The sequence below is a fragment of the Alligator mississippiensis genome, chromosome 12 (assembly GCF_030867095.1).
Source record: "Alligator mississippiensis isolate rAllMis1 chromosome 12, rAllMis1, whole genome shotgun sequence".
NCBI classification, from domain to species: domain Eukaryota; kingdom Metazoa; phylum Chordata; order Crocodylia; family Alligatoridae; genus Alligator; species Alligator mississippiensis.
The window spans coordinates 38,831,481-38,847,017 of NC_081835.1; the positions used below are offsets into that span (position 1 = coordinate 38,831,481).

General features: G+C 49.4%; 2 protein-coding genes across 3 annotated transcripts in view; one reads left to right on the forward strand and one right to left on the reverse strand.

Moving 5' to 3' along the window:
* Window positions 1-384: 384 nt before the first annotated feature.
* Window positions 385-5,422, reverse strand: LOC102577229 (ubiquinol-cytochrome-c reductase complex assembly factor 5). Its single transcript, XM_006270366.4, has 2 exons — window positions 1,660-5,422; window positions 385-771 (listed from the first exon to the last, which is right to left on the reverse strand). The coding sequence occupies exons 1-2, from the start codon at window positions 1,808-1,810 to the stop codon at window positions 710-712; spliced, it is 213 nt and encodes a 70-aa protein (XP_006270428.1). The 5' UTR covers window positions 1,811-5,422; the 3' UTR covers window positions 385-709.
* A 4,619-nt stretch (window positions 5,423-10,041) lies between these two features.
* NT5DC2 (5'-nucleotidase domain containing 2) overlaps window positions 10,042-15,537 on the forward strand; it is a 59,180-nt gene continuing 53,684 nt past the window's right edge. Inside the window, exon 1 of one of the 2 annotated variants that reach the window (XM_059716089.1) lies at window positions 10,042-10,360. In XM_059716089.1, coding sequence (XP_059572072.1) covers window positions 10,084-10,360 — 277 coding nt within the window. In that variant the 5' untranslated portion in view covers window positions 10,042-10,083. The remainder of the gene's footprint in view (window positions 10,361-15,537) is intronic. The other variant, XM_019490001.2, reaches the window with a different exon arrangement.

Sequence of the window (15,537 nt, forward strand, 5' to 3'; positions counted from 1 at the left end):
CCCCCCGTCCGGCTGTTCGCCACCCCCTCCCCCCCAGGGCACACTTATTAAAAAGGGGGCTGCTGGGGGTACACTCATTTTAAAAAAGTTGAAAACCCCTACACTAGATGACCTCCTTAAGTCCCTTCCAGCAGTTTTTTCTAGGATGCTAAGAATGATTGTTTCCTCCATAAATCAGTACTAATTTATTTGGTTGAAAGGACATATTGGGGGAAAAAAAGATATGTGATCACAATAGTTCCTGTCAATATAAACAAGCCAATTAAAATTGAATGTTTCCTTGTGCCAAAGTACAAGTACATACAATGTAAAACTCAGGAGTTACCAGGAGAAAGACAGCTATCAGAGCAAGAGATGTCTTGGGACACAGAAAATACAGCCATGTTTCAATCTGCTAACTTTAGTTTATTTAACAGAATCAATTGCACAAACATTAAGCAGGTTTAGTGGCATAAATACAAAGAATACTTCATAATCTCTCCAGTAAGACTGCCTCAGAGGAGGTGAATTGGACAGTGGAAGAACACACTCTAAAAGTATCTTTAAAGAAAATGTGTTTCCTAAACTAGACATAATAACAAATTATAGTTCAACTTTCAGAAAGGAAGGCTTGTGAATGCCTTTGCTGCGGTTTTGACTTTTCTCTGGACTGTGATTTACAGGATTCAAGAGTCCATGGTGCTCCTGATTAAATGGTTCCATGCTAAATTCATCTTTCTTCCATCCTGCGTTTATACTGTCTCTCCGATTGTTTTCTACGATAAACATCATCTGCCACAAAGAGATTTTTTAAATTATTTTTCTGAGAATCTGGGGGAAATATCAGCAAACAATCTTCCAACAACAAAGCAATACTAATTTCACAGTCTTTCAATCTAATTTATTGTAGACTTGGAGACTCTGATCATTAAAAAAAAAAAAAAAGAAAAAGAAAAAAACTATATAAAAAAATCTTCCTGGCAGCCCTAGTCCCAGCCCGTGCTCTGGCCGGTGCAGGGGGTCGGGTCCTTGCAGACCTGCCTGCCCCCAGCAGTAGGGCGCACTAGTGCGGCTCGCTTCCTCCCTGCCCGCAGTGGGTGTGGGGGCCCGGAGGTGGCGCTGGTGGCGGCGGCAAGGAGGAGCCAGAGCAGCCCCGGCGCGGGCTGTACGTCTCGCTTTCTCCCGCTACGATCGTGGCCCGGGCCGGCGGGGCCAGAGCGGGCGCTGCAGCGACCTCGACCCCGCACGGGGTGGGCTGGGACTGAGGCTGTGCGCTCACCTGGGCCCTCCCTGCGGGTCTCGGCGAGCCTCCGTGGGGCCGGGCCAGCAGCGGTGTCCGCTGGAAGGAGCTGCCTCCGCACCCCGGACCACCGCCGCAGAAGCAGGGCAGCAGCTCCAGCTCCAGCTCCTCCTCGGGCCCTGGCCCGCCCCGGAAGTGGGGTGAGTCGCTGCAGCGGTCGCTCCAGACCCGCGCTAGGTGCTAACGGGGTCGGAGCAGAAGGGCGCAACCGGCAAGCAACGATTCAGTCACCCCTGCGCGCGAGCGACTCCGGCATGGCACGGCAAGGCACAGCATCAGCCCCGCCCCGCCCCGGGATTCAGGCTCCCGCAGGGGCGAGTGCGGCAGGCTGCGCCGCCCGCCAAGCCCCGGGCCAGCGGGAGCGGGACTCGGTCACTCACAGAAGGTCTCGCGGCCGGCGCGCACGTGGATCATGGTCCACTCCACGGCGCCGCCGAGCAGGAAGAAAAGCGGCAGGAAGCGGAACATGCCGAAGCGCCGCTTCCCGGGTACCAGCTGCAGGAGGCGCCGCAGCGTCCCCTTCGGCCCCATGTCGGGAGCACTGCTAGCCCGGCCCTGGCCCCTCGGCCACTCCGGCACTGAAGCCCGGCCTGGCACTGGCAGGCCCCGAGCAGCTCCACCCTGCGGCCTACGTCACCGGGAGGGCGGGGCGGGGCGTCACTGCGGCTCTGGGACTGTGTGGTTCTGCCCGCAGGCTCGGGCGGGGCGGATCGAGAGCCTTTGCTGCGAGTAGCCGCGCCCTGGGGATCCCGGGGAAGCGGCACAGGCTAAACCTCCGGCGAGGATCCGGGCAAACACCGCCCCCGGGGCCGGGGCCGCGGCAGAGCCAGTAGGGAGCCGACTCAGCTGCGGCGCCACTTCCGCCACCCAGCGGGGGCCGGGGGACATGGGCCGTGGAAGAGCGGGGCTAGCTGGACAGCCCCCCGAGGGCGGGGCAGCAGGTAGGGCCTCAAGGCAGCCCGGCTGCAGCCGCTTGATTCCTGATCAAAAAAGACAGGAATAGGGTGACACCAGCCGGCTCCAGCCTGTTACTGCTAAGGGCCAATAAACAGATCATTTGATATTCTTGTATGTAGCTGTAAGACCCTGTAAGAAACTACAGAGATTCAGATAATGTTAAAAATACTGATCTGTTTCTGAATTCTTTCCAACAGAAGTTGCGAAGTCAAAAAACATGAAAGCTAAGAGCATTTTTTGAGGGTGTCTTGAGTCTAAAAAGATTGAGAACTACTGGCATAGACATACATAACACTTAGAACAGGTTAAATGTAGTTTAAATCTGAAGTGGACAAACACATAAGCCTCTTAAACTGGTGTAAAAGTACTAGGAATGGTTTAAAATGTATAATGTAAAAAAATGGACCTAGAAAATCAAATACTGTTTTGAACTGGTTCAGTCTAAACCAGTTTTGGACACCAAATGTTCTGACACAGGTCTGGTCACTCCTGTATGCCAGTATTTCTCAACCCGTACATCATGACTCAAAAGTGGGTCGCAAGAATATATGAAAGGGTCATGAACAAACTTTAAAAATAGATCAACAAACTTTAAAAATGGGTTTTCCTTTAAAGGAGAAAAACGTGGGAAACTGTGGCTTTTCCCTGGCAGGCTGTCAGAGTTTCAACTTATAAGGGGCTGCTTGGGGCTCTCCCTGCCCCACCCACCCACCCCCTGCCCCACACGCTTTGGGGCTGGGGCCTGAGGGTGGGGGGCAGTGGGTTGAGAGTGAGGGGGCCCTGGATCAGGATTGGCCATCAATGTTTTTCAAATGGGTCCTAGTACAAAAAAAGGTTGAAAACCACTGCTCTGTGCATCTCACATTACATTATTCCTCCTCCTTCCTCTCCCCTTCCCCAACTGCTGCATCTGGCTGTTCTTGTACACCGTGGGCATGTCAACATGCGCTAGTAATGCTCTGTAAGGTTTCCCTGGGAGTATATTGACATATGTGCCTGTCAGGAGCAAATTTACTCCCGATAAGAGCAATTCAGTGCAGGGCTGCTTCTGCTCTTCCCTGTCCCCTTACAGCAGCTAGGGAGAGCTTCAGGCCCCTCAGGGCACCAGACCTGGGGTCAGGCTTGGGCTCTAGAGGTCTGGGGAAGCTGTCCCACCTCTGGGGCAGCTGTTTTCTAACCTCATGCCCTGGATCAGCAGATTGGAGCACAGGGCTGGGAAACAGCTGCTGGGGAGGGGACAGTTCTCTCACCCCCTGCTGCCTGGGCTGCCCCGAAACAATTTGCTTCCAGTCAGCTGCCAACATGAGCTGTACTGCGCAGTAGCTAATGCAGTTAATGCAGAAAAGTGCACATTAGCCTATTTACTGTGCAGTAGCTGCTGCACACAGTTACATGGTGACACCTTACTGCTTAGTAGATTACTGTGCAGTAAAGCATCTTGTATAGACATGCCCAGTAATTACCTCTTTTTTCTTTTTTTTTTCCCTTTTGTTGGCTGCTTTTGTTGATATGCTTCCTGGCACTGCTTGTTCAATAAAAGCTACTTTTCTAACAACCAGCAGTGTCCTTACTCCCTATTCATCCACAGCCCTTCATCATGCCTCCCAAGACATTGGGAGCCAAAAAGTGTGGGTCCAGGCACCCCCTTTCCCTTAAGTCAAGCAAGTACACTGCAAGCTTCAGTTGACTTATTTACTGAACTCTTGTTTGAGAGAGAAGAAAAAGCAGAGTATTTGATAATGCACCTAGCCACAGGTCCCCCTCCTCAGACTTCCAAAACATGGCTGCAAGCATTCCTGCCATCTTGCCTACTAGGAGGCATGCTGGGGTGGGTGCTCACTCCCACCCCCTGATGTCAAAGCCACAGAACTTTGGACAATGCTCCCAATCAATGACATTTGGGAATGGTTCAATTGTTATGTGTGTCAGCACTATGCTTAAGTCAGTCATTGTATAGAAATAACTACATGATTCATCAAAGGGGCTTATAAATACTTGCACAGACAGGAGTGATTTAAAAACTATCAAGGGAAGAGATTCACTTGTGTTATTTTAACCTAGGATTGTCCATTTGGCATCTTATAGAACACGTGTGTCCCCTTGGCCTCTGCAACTACTTTTCCCACTGCTACATAGGCAGCACCAATGGTGCACTGCTTCCCCAAGCTCTCTACTCTGTGCCTCCCTCCACGGTGGGAAAGGCTACTGCAGGGGCTTGGAGGACACATGCTGGCCCATTCCAGAAGGCTGCACACTACCGGTGCTGCCCACCCGGCCGGGATGGAGGCTTCATGTTATCCATGCAGTTTGTGAGGTGGGGAGCAGGGGGTTGTGTGCTGCCTGTACAGCCCCCACACCACTAGTGGTGCTTGCACAGCAAGGAGATCCCTGGATGTTGTGCATCTCAGGTACTGCCCAAACAACAGGGGTGGTGGTGCTATGGTAGCTTGTTGTGTTTAATGCTTTGAAGTTGTACCTGCTTATAGCATTGTTTATATTTAGCCTTATTTAATCATTGTTTAAGTTTTGTCCTTATTAACTTTTTGTTTTTTATTATTAGCTGGCTTTGAGTTGTTTTTATAGAACTCGTAGGTGCTTATTATATAATATCTTTTCTTTTTTATCACCACGATAAGTTCTTTTAACATAACATAGCAGTGGCCTTGCTACCAGCTCCAGTTAACTGAACTTGGCACTAACTAGCTGAATCAGAGGGATGAAAGAATTGGATATATTAATGACAGGTGATAAGGGAGACCAATGGACAATGCCCAAAGTAAGACACCAGAAAAAGGCCAAATTAAGAGGTGTGCTTATAATGGGTCTGTTAGACAAAGGAATATGCTGACAGGATAAAAGATGGACAGTATGCTAACTGCATGGAGACCAATCCGAAAGCAAAAAGTCATCAAAGGAATGAAGCTGATGAAAAACAAGAAGGTGGAGCAAGAAAGTTCATCATGGTCATCATAAATCCAGCCTTCAACACCTGTCTGGACCGTCCCAGCCCATAACGTTCCCTTTGCTTCCAGGCTGTCTTTTCTGTTAAGCAAAGTAACATATAGGATTGGGTGAGATTATTGTGCTGAAATTTTTTCTCTCTCTCAAAATAGAAACTGCTAAGATAATACTAGTACTAATAAAGTTAGACTTTGATTTTAGGACACCGAGTTGTCCAAGACTTTGATTTTAATACACTGAGTCATCTGCATTTAAGTAAAACTTTGATTTTAGGACATGGAGCTGCCTGCATTTGTATTTCACGTTCCATTTAATTGTGCTTTAATGATCCCTAAGCACTATCTGGTGGACAGTGGTGCTAACAGTGCAGGGTGGAGGGGGGGTGATTCTGGGAGACCACCCTTGCAGCATATGTTTTAGCCAAAATTAACCTATTTTAATCCTAAATTCAGTTATGTCTAAACCAGTTCTCAACTTTTTCAGACTTGAGGTGCTTCTTGGAAAATGAAGCTCTTACTTGTTTTTTTGACTATCGAAAAGTAATAGAGAAATTATTGTGTTGCAAAGAACCTAGAAAGACCACAACAGGTCAGATTGTTTTTGACAGTATGGCTTCCTATTTTAAAGTTCTCAGCTTATCTTGTGAATATTTAACATTGCTAAAATTGTGTGGCAATATTATCCCCTAAGAGGACCTCATAGCACCCTTGTTGGGAATCACTGGTCCAAACCTTTTAGAAAGTACTGCATTCACCATTCTAGTATTGGCTGAATGTCAATAACATCATCCCACCACCAGTTTTGATAAACATGTCATTCTATGTTTTTATTTTATAATTTAACCCGAAATAACTAGAACAAAATCCAGGTCAGTCTTCAGCTGTGTGTATAATCTTTGTAAGGATGTACTGTGTAACAAATCATCAAGCGTTTAAGTACATGCAGGCCTGGAGCCAAAACCAAACATTCTCCTCGATTCCAGTTCTCCATCTGCGGCAGCACCAGCTGAAGCTCTTCTGCAGCCATGGGTTTCAGGTTATTTTCATAGATTCATAGATGTTAGGGTCAGAAGGGACCTCAATAGATCATCGAGTCCGACCCCCTGCATAGGCAGGAAAGAGTGCTGGGTCCAGATGACCCCAGCTAGATGCTCATCTAACCTCCTCTTGAAGACCCCCAGGGTAGGGGAGAGCACCACCTCCCTTGGGAGCCCGTTCCAGACCTTGGCCACTCGAACTGTGAAGAAGTTCTTCCTAATGTCCAATCTAAATCTGCTCTCTGCTAGCTTGTGGCCATTATTTCTTGTAACCCCCGGGGGCGCCTTGGTGAATAAATACTCACCAATTCCCTTCTGTGCCCCCGTGATGAACTTATAGGCAGCCACAAGGTCACCTCTCAACCTTCTCTTGCGGAGGCTGAAAAGGTCCAGTTTCTCTAGTCTCTCCTCGTAGGGCTTGGTCTGCAGGCCCTTAACCATACCGAGTGGTCCTTCTTTGGACCCTCTCCAGGTTATCCGCATCCTTCTTGAAGTGCGGCGCCCAGAATTGCACGCAGTACTCCAACTGCGGTCTGACCAGCGCCCGATAGAGGGGAAGTATCACCTCCTTGGACCTATTCGTCATGCATCTGCTGATGCATGATAAAGTGCCATTGCCTTTTTTGATGGCTTTGTCACACTGCCGACTCATGTTCATCTTGGAGTCCACTAGGACCCCAAGATCCCTTTCCACCTCTGTGCCACCCAGCAAGTCATTCCCTAGGCTGTAGGTGTGCTGGACATTTTTCCTCCCTAGGTGCAGCACCTTGCATTTCTCCTTGTTGAACTGCATCCTGTTGTTTTCTGCCCACTTGTCCAACCTGTCCAGGTCTGCTTGCAGCTGTTCCTTGCCCTCCGGCATGTCCACTTCTCCCCATAACTTTGTGTCATCTGCAAACTTGGACAGAGTACATTTCACTCCCTCCAAGTCACTGATGAAGACATTAAAGAGTATTGGTCCAAGGACCGAGCCCTGCGGGACCCCACTGCCCACACCCTTCCAGGTCGAAACCGACCCATCCACCACGACTCTCTGGGTGCGACTCTCAAGCCAATTCGCCACCCACCGGACTGTGTAGTCATCCACATCACAGCCTCTTAACTTGCTTACCAGTATGGGGTGGGATACTGTATCGAAGGCCTTTCTGAAGTCTAAGTATACGACATCCACCCCTCCTCCTGTGTCCAGGCGTTTCGTAACCTGGTCATAGAAAGAGACTAGATTGGTCAGGCATGATCTGCCCGCCAGAAACCCGTGCTGGTTTCCCCTCAGCATAATTTGTCCTGCTGGGCTCTCACAAATGTGAGCCTTGATAATTTTTTCAAAGACTTTGCCAAGGATGGAGGTGAGACTAACTGGCCTATAGTTGCCCGGGTCCTCCTTCCTCCCCTTCTTGAAAATGGGGACCACGTTAGCCCTTTTCCAGTCCTCCGGGACTTGGCTCGTGCGCCACGAGCGCTCGAATATTCCCGCCAGTGGCTCTGCAATGATGTCGGCCAGTGCCTTCAGCACCCTCGGATGGAGCTCATCTGGGCCTGCCAACTTAAAGGCATCCAGTTCTTCCAAGTGACTCTGCACCATCTCAGGATCTACGCATGGAAGTCTGGCGCCTTGCTGCTGCCTCTCTACAACCCCAGTGAGAGACTTGTCGTGTCCCTCGCTTAGGAACACTGAGGCAAAGAACTCGTTGAGTTCAGCCTTTTCCCCTCTGTCCGTCACCAATTGTTTCTGCCCATTTAGCAGGGGTCCTATTCCTCCCTGGGCCTTCCTTTTACTCCCTATATATCTAAAAAACAATTTCTTGTTGTCTTTTACTTGGGTTGCCATCCTCAGCTCCATGGTAGCTTTGGCCCGTCTAACTGCCTCCCTACAAGCACGAGCAGAGGAGGTATATTTGTTTTTAGTGATCTCACCTTGTTTCCACTTTTTATGTGCTCCCCTTTTGGCCCTTAGGCTGCCCTGGATTTCTCTGGTCAGCCAGGGAAGCCTCCAGGCCCCTTTCCCTCTTTTGCCTCGCTCAGGGATCGTCTTGCTTTGTGCCCGAAGGATCGTTTCCTTAAGGCACAGCCACCCTTCTTGGGCTCCCATCCCTTCAAAACTCCTACTTTGTAGTGTGTTCTTGACTAATCGCCTGAGTTCGGTGAGATCAGCTTTCCTAAAGTCTAGCACTTTCACCCTACTAGTTACCTTACCCACTCGACGTCTTATGTTGAATTCTATTATTAGGTGATCACTGTCCCCCAAATGGCTACCGATCTGGAAGTCCACTACCATGTCATCCCCTGTTGCCAATACCAGATCCAGTATGGCATTCCCCCTAGTGGGACCATGTACCTCCTGTGTCAGGTGGAGGTCCTGTACACAGGTTAGAAACCTGCGTGAGTGGTGGGACTTTGCTGTCTGTGACTCCCAGCAGATGTCTGGGTAGTTTAGGTCCCCCATGACTACCGCCTCTTTAGCTTTTATGGTCTCCGAGAGTTGCCTCAGGAGCCCCGTATCTATTTCTTCCCCTTGATATGGGGGTCTGTAGCAGACCCCTACCACCAAATCCCTTTCTCCTTGCCCCCCATGTAGCCTAACCCACAATCCTTCTACTTCCTCAACCTTGGATTGTCTTGATGAGGGTTGATGTATATTGCTCACTGACATAAAGCGCAACCCCTTCCCCTTTCTTCCCTGACCTGTCTTTTCTGTATAATCTATAGCCCTCAATATGTACCGCCCAGTCGTGGGATGAATCCCACCAGGTTTCCGTTAGCCCCACTAAGTCATAGGTGTTTAGTGCAAGCAGGAGCGCCAGTTCATCCTGCTTGTTCCCCATGCTCCTAGCATTAGTATATAGGCACTTGAGTCCTGCGACTGGTGCCTTTGCTGCCCCCCCCCCCCCCGCTCCGAGTCCCAAGGGGCCCATTGTTTCTTACCTTCTTGTTTCTTACCTGTGCCGTAGTGCTGGTCTCCCCATGGCTTTCAGGTTTCCAATGCTCTCTTTCTTCAGGCTGGTCTGTACCAGCACCTTCATAAGGTTATGTTTAACCCATGAACGGCGGTGCTCCTGGTGGCTGGGGAGCACGGGGGCGGCGGTAAGCGGGAGCTCCTGCAGTCGTCGCCAGTGCTGTTGGCGGTGGCAGGCGAGCACCGACCAGGGGGCGGCGACCACCTGCAGATGCCGCCGGTGGCGGCGATCGCGGACCGCACACAGACGCTGCCGGCGGAGGGGCGGCGAGTGGTGACTGCCCGCAGGCGCTGCTGACAATGGTCCCTTTTTGCCGGGCGCGCACCGCCACGCTCAGGGGGTGCATGTACATCCGGGTGCACCCCCTATGCGTTGCCCCTGTTTTAACCCACTGTCCAGGCTGGGGGCACAAGTAAATATGCCAGCCCTCCCGCCGCCAAAAAAGCAGGAGATGCAGTTGCGTCTGCGCTGAAGCCGCCACCGATGCAACGGAACGGGATAGATCTTAGCCCCCCGCGGAGGAAAAGAAAACGTGCGCTGGTGGCCGGGCGGCGCCGCCCCTGTGAGGGCAGAAGTAGCCGCGCAGCGACGCTTCCACGCGGCCCTGCTCAGTGGAAGTGGTCGCGGGTCCCAGACCACACGCGGCCACGCACTGCCCGTGGCCGTCAGACCGCGGCGCTGCGGGACACTTAAAGGCCCCCGTCGCAGAACCAACCGCGAGCGCCGCGCTGCGCCCGGCCCGGCAGAGCACAAGGGCGGGGCACGCGGGGGGCCGGGACCCCTAGCTCAAAGCTGCGTGCCTCGCCGGCGGCTCAGCTGATTGGCTGGCGCGCTCGCCTTCCATTGGCTGGCGGGGCGGGGGTCTCTGCACCGCCTCCGTGGCGATCCCGCGCATCATGGCGGCAGCCGGCTTCACCCGGGTGGGCCCCGGTTTCTGCAAGAGGGGCGCTGGCCTCCCCTGCAGCCCCAGTGCTGTGGGCGGCCGGCGCAGGGGCGCGCATCAGTCGGCGGGGCGCTCCCAGCCCCCTGCCGTGCCCGGCCGCGTCCGGAAAGCCGCCGAGCCCGGGCCCGCCGCAGCCGCCTCCCCGAGCAGCGCGCCCGGCCCTGCCGAGGCCGCCGACACCAAGTCCTACTTGTGGGCCAGATACCACGAGATGAAGAAGCTGGTCTACGGTAAGAGCCGGGCCGCTGCGTCCCGGGCTTCGCCTGTGGCTGCCGCGCCTCGCCCCGCGCTGGTGCCGCTCCTTAGCTAGCTTGTTGAGGCGACCTGCGGAGTAAGGCTACCCTGAAGGGATCTGCCCTTTAGAAAGAGGATCTTGCTGGCAGCTTTTCGGCGGGCACCCGTGGAGACTGAGAGCAAGCAAGGCCCTGGTGCTGCTGTTCCCTCAAAGTGTGGCGAGGCCACCTGCACTGAGCGCAGAGCAGTGACCGACCTGATACGCTCAGTGCGCGTGGGTCCTGGGGGGAACAGCTCGCTCGTAGGGTAAGTGCCAGAATGGGCTCAAATAACAAGCCTTGCTGCTGGGTGGGTAGTGGAAGGGGCATGGAAAGTGGCTAGACCAATGAAACTGACTTGTAATGCCTCAACACCAGTATAAATATTAGTTCTGGTTGGATCCTTATGCTTATGCTAGCTTGTTTTCTGGTGATGAAGTGTGGCTCTGAATCTTGTTGATGAAGAGAGGATCATGAGAAGCTGATCAGGGGTTCTCAAACTTTGTGATACCATGACCCTGTAAAATAATATAAAAATTTACGTGCTGCCCCCCTCCATGATTAAAGCTATTGACTTCATTAGGATTAGGTAGGAGATAGATAAAGCACGTTCGCTAACCCATACACACCAAGATTACAAAACAAAAGGAACTTCCAATGTGGGCGAGTCCAAGAACACCTGCATCACTGCTGGGGGAGGGAAGCAGGCAGAGCATTTACACATTGGGGAGGGAAGAGAAGTTTGCGACTGCCTTTTAAGTTGCTCGCGACTCCCTGGGTCTGTTGCAACCCGCTGTTTGAGAACTCCTGGCCCAGATGGTTTTACTGACCTGGCAGGGGAGATGAACTTCTTTGTGGCCTTGAATGATCCAGTGTACTTAGAGGGTGAAGGCCTGTCCCTTGCAATGCACGCAGCCCAACCCCAGCAAGAATCTACAAATACCTCCAATGCAAGGAGCTCGGTGACATACTTTATGGTGATGAGGGATTGCTCAGACTTCCCCTCTAGCTTGCTCCTTTGGCTAGGAGGACAAGCAAGATTAGAAGGCATCTGAACTCTAAGGCCTTTGGGCTTGGGGCTTGCATGTATGCTTGCCATAGATTTGGGAGTATCTGAAGCCCCAGGCTGAAGAGTCTGGGAGGTAGGATACTTGCTGGTGGTAGCACCACACAGGCTTGAACAATTGAGTTTTGTTTAGTCAATAGAATTTAGAACTGATTTGGCTGACTTAGCCTAAGATGCAAAATTAAAAAAAAGAAAGAGGACCATGAATACCAAACATTTTTATCCTGGCAGGCAGTGTTTCCTCTAAGCTGCATGGGTGCTCCTAGCAGTGCGGCATGAGTGCTCCTGTGTGGCCGTGCACACCGTGCAGTTTAGAGGGAACGCTGCTGGCAGGTAATCCAGACTCTTACCATCAGGATTGTAAGTGTTACTGCCTCAACAGAAGAGAACTTGTGCTGTATCTATTTATTATGTAAATGGAAGACTGCCAAGCCAGCACTTTTTAGCCATATTAAACTCAATATTAAAGTAACAAAGCATTTTCCACAGCACAATAAAATGGAAAAACTGTTCCATGCTGATGCTTTAATTCTTGAAATGTCCTGACTAAGCACCCTCAAAAGCCTAGAAACACTCTGACTCTTCCCTTTTTATTGTTAAAGTGGTTTTGTTGCTCTGTAGTTAAAGGTGGGGGGGAAGGAGGGGGAAGTAAAGGCAGATGTTTCTCTTGAGTGAGTGTAATCTGTTAAGAGAAAAATCTTGCCTGTTTTACTATGCATCATTTCTCCCATCAGAAAAAATAATTAAAGTGTAAGGTTCTGTGTAGAAATCAACAGCAAAAAACAAATGGTTGAAGCTAAAGAATTATTGGTATGTTTTGAGCACCAGGCTTTATACACAGTACTTGTTGCTTAACCTGATTCATCAAAGGGGTGCACTTCTTTAATATTAAAGGGAAATCTGCAAAGTCATTTTATCAGACTTGAGATAATACTCTTTAATTTCTTATAGTTCATTTTTCTTTCTTTTTTTTCTGGTATGCAGTGGAGGAAACTAATTCTCAAGTGCATGTAAACTGGGAGGAGCTAATGCTACCTCTTGAGTAAAAGCATGCTACTTGAGCTAACAAATTATGATTTCTTTATTTGCACAATGACAACACTCCGTATGATGCATTTATTAGAATTATTTGTAATGATAATCACAGGTACACAACACAAGGTAGGTGATTTGCATGCAAAACAGGCTCTTGCCGAATACCTGATTGAAGATTTTGGTAATGTTCTGCATAAAAGCTTCTCACAAAGATTGGTTAACTTGCAAAAATTTCAAGGTCTGGTGTCTCTGAAAATCCATGTTTCTTTTTGGTATTCTTAACTTTGTGAGTTGTACCAATCTGTCAAAGTTAGCTTTGTATAACACTTAATTCAAACTTCAGTATAAAATGAATGTCTGATCTTCACTTCTTTGAGACTAATCAAATCTGACAGCATTTTCTATTGTAGTTAATCAGGGTCATGCTTGGGTACACCCAAAATATTCTATATGGTTCAAAACCTGTCTGAAACTGGGTCTTTGTTCACTTTCTTTCTTCTTATTGGTACTTTTCAAGGTATATCTGTTAAAGAGAAGGTATATCTTTTAAATTCTATTTTTGTTAACCAAATGGTTCATTCAGTGATTGAACTGTGAGTTCAGCATAGTGTTTCAAACTAACCTCTAAATGTTCTTGCTTTTTCAGTTGTTTCACCATCGTTCTTTTTTCACTTTATTAGTTCTCCGTTTTACTGGCTATGTTTCAAGGCAGTAGGTCCTGCTTAGATGGATATAGCAGAGCCTTCTGTGGCACTGAGCAACACAAAGAGTACCTTCCCTGGAATGAAGTCTATTTTTGTTATTGATACAATGATTGCAACACAGATTGAAGGATTTAGTCTCTCAAATGGTTTGCTGAGCTTTTCAACCAGTGCAGTGATGTCAGACTGATTCAATTGTAGCTGATCAGGTTCAAAACTGTAATAGTAATGAGCAATTATTAATAAAAATGTATATCTTTTCAACTTGACCTACCATTTTCAAGTTAAGGGAGGGGAGGGTGTATGTGTGTAAGTGTTTCAGTGAACCTCGTCGCTGTATGGCACTTCTTTGTCAACTGCTTCTTGCCGTGTTTAGGATATGACCTGTGACTGCTTTTCACTGGAGTGTCCCCAACAGCCTGTGCTCGACGTTGTAGGTGAAAGGAGCAGAGTGTTTTTGGCTGCTCTGTTGTCCTCTTGTAGTTTCCACAGTCTGCCTGAGAGGGGGCAGACCAAGAGGGTGCTCAGGTGAAACTGTGCCATGCACCTAATGCAGTCAGATTGGAAGCAGCTGTGGCAAAAGCTTCCTGGTCTAACCCTGCATCTTGTCTCCCAGAAACAGAGGCAGACAGAGCAAGTGGAACTGTCCCATGCACCTTTATTTTCAGGAGGCATGTCACAGATGAATTGAGAGGTGGCTGCACCAGAAAGGTCTACCTGCCTGCATAACATTATGCAGGCAGGCAGCCACTTTTGTTGCAGCTCTTCCCCATTTGGCTCTGGTGTGCTTCTTGGAAACAGACGTGCTTGAGGTAGTTTCACCTCACAGTGGTGACAGCCTAAAGAGAGGTGCCACTGCCACCAGGTAAAACTGTCCCATGCACCATTCTTTGCTGGAAGTATGTCAGAACTGAACTGGGAAGAGCTGTAGCAGAAGTGGTATACCAGCCCTCAGAATGTAATGCAGGCAGGCAAGTCCTTCTGCTGCAGCTGCAGTTTCACCCTGTGTCAGAGGTGCATTGGTTTTCGTGGCACCCCAGTTGAGAACCAGTGGCTTATAGAGCAGAGGTGGCAAACTGTGATATGTGTGTCACAAATGGCATGGGAAGCCTGTGTGTGGCACATGGCAGATTGGGGATAGAACAGGCAGCATGGTGGCAGACAGAGAAGAAAGCAAAATGCAGAGGAGCAAATTGGGCAGGGAGTGATACTCAGGCAGGGTTTAAAGCTAATCTGTGGCATGCTTGCCAAAAAGGCTGGCCACTATTGACCTAGAGCAGCATCGTCTCTGCACGTGCACACCAGCCAACTCGGGAAAGGGGAGAGAAGATGGGAACTAACAGTAAGTTCCTTGTTTGCATGTCTGTTTTTCCAGCCATATATTAGGACAAAGCAGGTATAATTTGCACTTGCTGGGGACTGCTTCAAGCTGGCAAGAAATTTGCAGTTGGTTCTCTCTCCTTTCCCATCTTAGTGTGGCAAAGTGAACTGTATAAGATAAGGTATCCAGGTTGTAGCTGTATTGGTCTAGAGGAAAGGAGCCCTGATTGATGTATAAGGTAAAGAATCTGTCCCAGAGTTTTTATTGTATTCACTATAGCAGGATAGGCAATGTTTTTGGCTAGAGTGCCAAAAAAACTGCAGTCTACCTTGTAAGGTGCGGGAGTGCTGGCACACCAGAACAGCAAAAGCGGGGTGGGGAAGGGGTGCATGGCAAGATGCACTGAATATTCACAAGGTACCTTTCAGCCCTAAACTTCTGTGAATAAATATAAATAAATGTTATAAATGTGTTTTTTTTTGTTTTTTTTTTTTTTTTTTTACAATAAATACCAGGTTTTCTAAAAATTCTAAACCTGGTGACAATAAATAAAACTTCATATACTACCTTAGTTCTTATGTATTTGTTTTTGTTAAGCATGTTGTGATGAGAGAGAGAGGGGGGCGGAAAAAGAGGGGAGAAAGGGAAAGAAAGAGGCAAAGAAAGAAAAAAGAGAAGAAATAGAAAAATGGGGAGAAGAGAAGAAAAAAGAGGGAGAGAGAGAGAGTGAAAAAAGGGAAAGAAAAAAGAAGAGGAGAAGAAAAGAGAGATAAGACAGGGCGTTGTCTGCTTAGGCTCTGGCCCCACCCAGGGCTCACCCACTGGCTGGGAGCCCTGCCCACCTGCAGCTCCCCTCCAGGGGCCAGGCTCAGTTGGAGGACACAGCCCCAGACAGGGTTAGAAGAACACAGACTGTGTCCCTGCCTGTGTTTTCCTGACTCTGCCCCTAGTGCCTGCCATAGTGCTGGGAGCTGTGACTGCTCTGGGAGCCCAGAGCAGCAACTTAAAAAAA